Here is an 8,898-nt window from a genome sequence, read left to right on the forward strand (position 1 = left end):
TTTTCACTTTGAGGGTGGTAAGGCACTGGAACAGGTTGCCCGGAGAGGCTATTGAGGCCTTGATTGAAAAAAAAAAAGACCCGAAGAAGTATCTACATACTGTCTTGGAATGAGATTTCAATGGAAATACCAATTTTCTGTGATTAAAATAATAACTCACTATAATAAATATATCATTTGCTCTAATTACCCATCCAGACTTTGAATAGTTACCTTCTGATGCAGATTTTCTTCTGAAATAAGAAGATGCACCAACCTCACTTTAATTGGAACAAAGCTGAAAACTTAGTAACAGAAGGTCTACAACTTGAAATCAAACTACTTACAAGTGTAAATGCAAGACTGTAGCTCTGGTTATTCAGTTCACAGAGCAAAGGTCTCTTCATAAGACTGAGAAATCTTTATTTGTCAAAGGTGTAGCACATTTAATTAGCTCTACCAGCTAACCAAGGCAACTGTCTCATATGCTGTATCCAATACTGATCCCAAGAAAGTCAGTGACGGCTACAAAAAAATAACGCAAATCTAAACTCTGTCATGACATCATCGGTAAAAGCCAATTACTGTGTCCAAACCTAACTTAAGAGAAAATATTCAGCTAATTTTTGAGTATTGGTGGTTTAATGGGGTGATACATCCTTTCTTCTACTCAGCTATCATGACAAGCCAGCATGCACCTGTGCAACAGCTGTCGTTTGAGCTTGAGCTGGAAACTGAAATCAGAGGCCTTTTCTGCCAGTTCCCTTCCTGAGGGGTTACACTTGAGTGCTGCTGTAATGACTCACGTGACATTACAGAAGCACAAAAGCGTAATGTTTCTATTAATGTCCCTTTTGTGAAACTGCCTCTAAACTGGAGCTCAAAATGACCCACAGTCCAAATACCGTGATCATCTAAGAAGTTTAACAACTTTTTATTAGAAGCAAAAGGTATTACGCCACTATCAGCAAAAGTACTTTTTTTTTTCCTGTTTGCCTTATTTGAGAAGCATTTAGTACACCTACCCCCACGTTCAGCACAGAAGGTGATCAGCCAACCAACGCCAGAAGCAAATGAAGTTTCAATGGCATTAACAAAATTTCCTAAGAGCGAAACAATTTGCATCAGTTTGTGACTAGTTAAACGTGACTATGAAACAAGAATGTTTTGCAGTTGTATTAGCAAATTACAGTGAACTATTTTTAATCTCAACACTAAGCAAAAGTTGTCAGATTCGGTTGTATACATAGTTTCTGCCATATTTTATATTGTAAAAGCAATTTCAAGAACAACACCGCAAGCAAAATATGTGAACATTACCTGCCCATAACTCAGTGACCGTGCTTGTAACATATTGCATGGCAAAATTCTTTAAGCTCTCTTTTGACCTGTCTCCGTAGTATTTCACTGGTTGCTATAGAAGACAAAGAATAAAGTTTATAAAGTTAAAAAAAAAAAGAAAGGGAAATCAACCCCAAAACCTACTGTTTTTTATTTTTTTTATAACAGTACTTATGCATTTGTGGGACTGCCCCTGCCCCAAACCTTAACTCTAACTGTTCTCCCCCTCCCATACTGGAATAAAATTTAAATTCTGTAATGTGATTTCTTTCCAAGTCCCACAACACAAGGATAACTGAGTTTTAGAAACACCAACTCCCAGTGATTATATTTCTATTGAAAAACAGATTGCTTGCATCAGTCCATTTAGTATACACACAATATCTGCATTCAACCTCTCAAATCTTATCACTGTGAAAATGTACCCAACTATTTGAATGCAATTTGTACACCACCCCTGGCACCATTACTTAACAAGCAGCTATAAAGCATGACATACATAATGCAGCTAGCATGGAGGAAATCTTGTGGAAGGAATTTCCAAGTTGCATTAGGTACACAGTCATATTCTTTACACTCAAAATCAGAGACCTGTATTTGAAAAGCTCATTACAATACTATAATACTGTTCAAGCAGACTTGTTGCTTTGCTACAGCACCACTGCTGACAGCATCTTGCCAAATCAGAAGTGATAAGTTGCATGGTAAAATGATTCGAAGAAAGCACTGTATAAACCAGATATCTATTTCTGAAGTTAACTTTCTAAATTAGTTTAACCAAGGTGAAGAGAAAAAGTAATTTACTAAAAGAAAATAGTATCTTAAAAGTAAGACTGTTATATAAAGATCTATGATTGAACAAGTACTAAAGTAATACTCTTCCAGATTTCAGTCTTTCTAAAAATGCCCGACGTTCTATCACTCACCATTCCAGTTTTGAAAACATACAGACTGGGATAACTGTTAATCCCTTTAATTCGACAAAGCATTCTATTATCTCCACAGTTGACAGCTCCAATGCGTATTACTCCATCCATCTCCTTGGCAAACTCCCTCCACTAGAAGAAACGGGGGTAAAAAAAAAAAAAAAAAAGAAGGATGTTTTCCTATGAAGATATAATGAAAAATTAGCACGTGTTTTATTCCTAGCATCTTGAATTGTCGTCTTTGGTTTCTGCTTTAGTGTAAAAATTGACCTCATTAAGTTTTTTTATGCTGTTAAAACCAATGAATTTTCAGAGTTAACCTGCTTGTTATACATACCGTAGGTGCTAACTCATGGCAGTGAGAGCATCGAGGAGAATAAAAATTCACAAACCACAGTTCTCCCGAGTTAACAGCAGCATCTAGATGGAGAGAAGAAAATTGTAAGTAATGCACATCTACAATATTGTGATATCTAGAATGTACATTTTTACTATATTGTTTTCCCTAAGAGCTGAATTAAGTAGTAATATGTCAGACACAGTTGGTAGCAGTAACTCAGATGGGATAAAGATTGCACCTCACCTGCACATATCCGCTGTTGCAGACAAGTGTGCAAAAATCGTATTTCAAGGGATATCAGCACTCTGACTTTCAACATCTGTTCTATTAATCAAGAATAAATTTACTCTCTACAGATTAACCTAGCTGAAATGTGTGATAGTGTAAGTCTCATTATCCTAAAAACAAAATTCAAGTTCTAAAAGATTTTTACCCACTAGAACTTTCCATTTCCTTATATCACTTCATGTATCTTCTGGTTCCACCAGGCAATCTTTTCATGTAGAATCCCAGTATAATAGGTTATCCTAGTTTCAGCTGGGACAAAGTTAGTTTTCTTTCTAGTGATGGCTGTGAAAGACATCTATAATGCATATTGTTTTAGTTGTTGCTAAGTGATGTTTATGCTTTTCAACCACTCTTTTCAGCTTCCCATAGAAGCTGAGAAGGAGCACAGACAGGAAAATGGAATGGCCAATGGAGTATTCCACACTGTAGAGGTCATGCTTCGTATATAAATGGGGGTTGGCCAGGGAAGGTGAATCCACAATCACTGCTTGGGATGGTGCCAATTCACTGGGCGGTGAGAGTGATTTGTGTCATTACTATTATTGTTATTTTCCTTTTCTGTTACTATTTCTATTAAACTATCTCAACCCATGAGTTTAGTGTTTTGGTTGGTTTTTTTTTTTTAATCTTTCCCTTTCCCCTCCTTTTCTCCATCTTCTCCCTGCTCTTCTGGGGTAAGGGGGAGAACTGCACGAGCGGCTGCATGGTCCTAGCTGCCAGCTAGGGTTAAACCACAACACAGGTGAAAATGCAATTTAAAAATCCAAGTTAATATAATTACTGGAAAAGTCAAGGGAAACATAATTAAATACTCTTGCTTATAAGAGAAAACAACAGAAACACAATATACACACACAGAGGTTATCAGCTTGAATTGCATGGCTTTCAGTCTCTCCATTTTTGGACATAATTTTACAGTGAATTTTCTAAATTATATTAGCCTATATTACAATATCCTCACAAACAAGCCAACTAAGGAATGTGTAGATTCTGCAAATCAATCAACCAAAGCAAGACCAGGTTCTCATGGAGAGCATCATGAGGTTCTGTTATTAGAATAGTTTATAAAACTGGTTCAGCATGTAGATCCAGTCTGTACAAAGGAAACTGTGCTCAAAATGCAGATGAAAAATCACACAAAATCCAATATTTTTTCTCTCTAGTCTCATTTAGTTAAAAACATCTTAGCTATAATTTTAAAAGAAAACAACTTGGATGATGTCCTCACTGAAAGTGTATTTTTATCAAGTGCATTTTCAGACAAGACCAAAAAAAACAGTAAGGATAAATTAGGAGAAATAAAATTTTAATTCAAATAATTTACTCTTACAGATCTCACAGAATATTTTTCAAACTTAATCTAAACTGTTTATTGATATTGATCTATTTGCTAACTACCATCTACCAGGAAGTGTTAAGGATTTGGGTTTTGTTTTTTTTTTTTGTTTTCTCATCTGAAGATGATTTTCTGACAGCTTTTTGTATAGATATGTAACATAAGTCTACACATACACAGCTCAAAATATGAGAATTGTTACTTTGGGTTGCCATATTGTCAAACAGACAGCTATTTAAAACTTACCAAATTCTCCTCTATCCAATGTTATAATTTCAGGATCATCATCATAAATACCTATTAAAAAAAAAAAAGCTTTTTATTTTTGCCATCTTTAAAATGAAGAAACAAACTAGCATCTTATTCACAAGACAGAAAACAGAAGACAGTACACTTAAATTGAACTAGTAAGCTGGCAATGATAGCTTTTACAGCAAAGCTGTATTTGTTTAGTAATACGTAACCTTAGTTTAATCTCTTGCAAACTCCTGTGCCCTCATACAAAAGCCACTATCAGAACAGAAAAGTTCTTCCGGTGTTTTAGTAGACCAGCCAACTAAGTGAGCAGAGAACTTGAACTACTACTGTTATGGCAAGAGTATTAGAACTAACATCAACCAGCTGTCAGATTAAAATTCAAGAAGCTTCATCTCTCAGCAAGAGCATTATATGTAATGCCTGGAGGCTTTCACTTCTTCTCCCAGCCTTTGGTTATCTAAACTATTTGGATCACAAAGGCGTTTCAGCCACAAGCTTTTCCACTAACAGAATGAGTGAATGCAGTGGAATAAAGTGGAGAGAATAAAGACAAGGAAGACAGCTTTTCTAAAAAGCTAGCCACTCCTACCTACAACATCACTACAAAACAGTCTACTGCTTCAAGTACACAAGAAAGGCAGTGCAGAGATACCAAAAATACTACTGGACAGCATTATATTACACTACTATGGCTACAGGTCTTTTACAGTACCTAACATGGTGAGATGCCATTTCACCTGAGGTATACAAGGATTAAATGCAAATAAATAATGAAATTAATTTCTACAGGCGACAAGGTACTTTTTATATATAATGGCATATAATGCATACACTCACCCATACATATGTGCAAAATACCTATATTTTTATACATATATAAAATATAAAAATATAGATACTCTCCAAACAACTGGTAAGTAGACATTCAAGGATATCATTTCTCAATCAAGCAGTGCAACTTCAGACAGATACAATTTCGTAAATCTGTTTATCTAAAGAAGTTTTGGGGTAATTTCCATATTTTCCTGTGCTAGTTGCACCTCTGGCTGATTCAATTTCAATTTGCGCAGACATTATTTTTTAGAGATTGGGACATATTAAACCAAACTACACCAGAATTTTTTTTTTTTCCCCCCAAGGTGGAGGCTCATGTCAGCTTTTTCTTTCATATCAATCAGACCATGTTCCTCAGCTCCTATTTTAACTTATTCCTGTTACAGCAGCTCTGAAAACAGTTCATCCCAGCCTTTCCCAACAACTACCTAAAATTTGTCCAGACAAACATTAAATACCTTGTCTCAAGATCATTTTAGGTACACTCCTGTTGTTATTTTTTCATTTTCTACTACCTCTTTACTGATCTCTAATTGTATAACTGCATATAAAATAGCCTTGACAGTGCAAAAAATCTCCTCTCAAAATCCACTTGAGAATACTTTATCTAAACAAAAAAGGTCTTCCTGCATTAAAGAGGTAAAAAGAATACCGATGAAATTAACACTGGAATTTAAGCGGAGAAAAAAAAAGAAAAAGCTTTGCACTTTAAAAAAAAACCCCAGTAAGTTAGATGACCAATAAAAGGGTAAGCAGCAGGAACAAAAGGCTAGGTAAATAGATTATTACATTTTTGGGTAGCCATTAACAGGGTAAATAAAAGATTGGGTCAACAGACAGAAAATGACCGCTACAAGAGAACAACAGAGCAGGCAGAAATCTGCGGAGGATATATCAGAAATGTGTAAAAAGATCTGATATAGATCCGAGTATTACATCTACTTGTGACTGTTTTAAACAAATCACGAACATAGATCATAACTTACCAAAATCATAGCGATAAAAGTGCCAGCTTTCATAACGACCTCCTTGCTGCTGATCTTCAAGGCCTTTCTCTCCATATTTATCATACTTCTTCCGCAGATCTTCATCTTTAAGTACTTCATAGGCTCTATTTATTTTCAAAAAATTTTCGTGTGCATTTGGATCATTCTATTTAAGGAAAACTATCATTAGTACGTAAGTAATTAATAAACCATATTGTACGCATAATGCTGAGAAAATAATCTTTGGAAATAATTTTTATATGCCTACTAACGATGTCAATTGTGATGGAAGCAAACATTCCACAGCAACCTCAAAACAAACTATAGTAAAGTTTTCCTTTCTGGAAGCCAGATGCATCTGCTGCTTATTTTTTCGTCCTCACTAATGTACCAACTGAAACACAAAACGATCTGATAGGAGGCTGTAACATTCTCCAGTGATCCCACTACTTTCAATTCTGTTTCTTCAACGGAAGGAAAAAAAAAAAAAAAAAGGAAAAGTACTCAAAAATGAAGACTTATCATCCCTCCTGATCTGACAGTATAGACAGAGGTGACCTTTTTATTAAAAAAGCATTCTGGTTCTAGGTAGCTTTGGAACTAGAATGGTGACAAATCTGCAGACCTATTTTGAATCCCCATTTGGGTTCTGAGCTAGTGCAGTATAACAGTGGTGAGCAAAACCTGCAGCGCTCTCCCACTCTTTGAACTTCTGCTTCCACATTTCATTCAAAAGACACTTATTCTTACAGATTCTTAACTTATTTACCTAGATACACATGAAATGAATTATCATTATGGAACTTGTGTAATGGCATAATCTTCTATGTATCACCTTTAATGTTGAAAATAACCTGTTGGAAAATCTTCAGTAGTATTTTAGTAGTATTCGTATACTTGGAAACTACAGAATCTGACCCAAAATGTTATTATTTTGAAAGGTATCAACACAGGGAAAAACAAAACTTGCAGTTAATAGTTACAGGTTGGCATTTCTAACTCTGTTGAGATTCAGCCTTCTCTTTGAGCTTTGTCATGTTCAAATCCACTGTAAAACATGAGCGCCTCAGAGGCTTCAACACACTCTGTGCAGGCAGGCCCTGAGCTCCCATGAACATCACTGTCTTCAGGGGCTCTGTGCAGTTGCAGTTGCACATATGAAGATCCAGCCCTTTTTATTTCCTGTGAATTTCTGATTGTTTCAGGAAATCTTGAGGAAAAAGAGATTTTAAAATTATTTCTTTATACTTCAGAAAATATGGTTGCACAGATTGAGCCGTTCCCAGTCTTCTCTCTCTAGTTACTATACAGTTCCTTATTACCCTCCCTTGTTATGCCTTGGTAGTCCCAGAATTTGTGCTTTGTCCTCTTTGATACTTGGAGACTGATGTCTCAAATACAGACTGGTGGTGTTTGTTGTTTAGATGAGACTTCATGTTAGGGAAACACTAAGTTCCCCAAAGCGAAACAGAAAGAGACAACAAATTCACCAGTTTACCAACAAGGTAATATGGCGCAGATGTAAGTTTTCCTCCATTTACAAAAATATAATTGAGAATTAAATGACTTTGCCTCTTTTTTTTTTTCCACTACAGCACTTTAACACGGTCCAAATTCAACACAACCACACACGACCAGTCTATTCCTTTTTGTCAATATTCTCTACAGAAAATCTGAGCTGAACCCTATTATCAGGTGGTTACCTTACTTCACAAGAACAGACAAACATTTCAGATAATGTTTAAAGAAAGAGTGGGTTTAATTTAAGATCAATTAACTCACAACTTTGACCTGTTAAAGATGTAACTTACCTGATTTTTATCAGGGTGCAACTTTAATGCCAGTTTTTTGAATGCTTGTCGTATTTCTCTACTACTTGCTTCTTTGGATACTCCAAGTAAACTATAGTAGTCCTGATCAGTGCACACAAGAACTATTACACATAATAAAAGTAGCAATAACGATCTTTTCAAGTATCTAATGTAATCTCCTTTGGCTACCAAGAACTCCATTACGAAGCTTTTGGAAAGTTTGCAGGTTCTGATTTGAGCAGGCTTTGGGAAGAGCCTCCAGCAAATCCGACAACGTTCAGAGATGCGGCCGTACTTATGATGGAGCTCTTCGAAATGCTGGTTGTCCTACTTCATGTCACAAGTTACAATCTATAAGAAGAGAGGAGGGGGGAAAGCAATTAAGTATTTCCCTATTTATTGAACAAATATGCGTTACTGAAGAACCCCATGGCCAGCTTGTGCAGACTGCACGTGAACATTAAGTTTCTTGATGGCTAATTACCTGCTTTCTGAAGACCACGCAAGTGACAGACCAGCTATGGATTACACGTACTGTGAACGAGGTTATCACGCAAAGCGCTACCGAATGAGGGGACAAACCCGCCGCTTCTGTCGCGTTAAAAAAGAGCGACTGTAGCACGGCTCACTTTTCCTCCAAACTTACTTTCAGCACCGCCGGGGGACATTCCTTCCGAAAGGACCGGGGAGCTCTGAGGCAGGGGGGGCTGCGGGGCGGAGGCAGGGCCGCTCGTCACGGCCAGGGCGGACTCCCCCCGCGGATGAAGCCGGGCAGACCCGCAGGACCCGCGCTCGGACC

At 36.8% G+C, this 8,898-nt stretch overlaps 1 protein-coding gene across 1 annotated transcript in view; it reads right to left on the bottom strand.

Moving 5' to 3' along the window:
* DNAJC10 (DnaJ (Hsp40) homolog, subfamily C, member 10) overlaps positions 1-8,300 on the bottom strand; it is a 24,272-nt gene extending 15,972 nt beyond the window's left edge. Inside the window, exons 1-7 of the mRNA XM_009886767.1 lie at positions 8,100-8,300; positions 6,289-6,454; positions 4,457-4,507; positions 2,584-2,666; positions 2,247-2,378; positions 1,300-1,393; positions 1,005-1,082 (exon numbers count right to left, since the gene is read on the bottom strand). Coding sequence (XP_009885069.1) covers positions 1,005-1,082; positions 1,300-1,393; positions 2,247-2,378; positions 2,584-2,666; positions 4,457-4,507; positions 6,289-6,454; positions 8,100-8,300 — 805 coding nt within the window. The remainder of the gene's footprint in view (positions 1-1,004; positions 1,083-1,299; positions 1,394-2,246; positions 2,379-2,583; positions 2,667-4,456; positions 4,508-6,288; positions 6,455-8,099) is intronic.
* Between the last annotated feature and the right edge of the window lie 598 nt (positions 8,301-8,898).

This window comes from Charadrius vociferus, unplaced genomic scaffold (assembly GCF_000708025.1).
Source record: "Charadrius vociferus isolate BGI_N301 unplaced genomic scaffold, ASM70802v2 scaffold666, whole genome shotgun sequence".
Lineage (NCBI taxonomy): Eukaryota > Metazoa > Chordata > Aves > Charadriiformes > Charadriidae > Charadrius > Charadrius vociferus.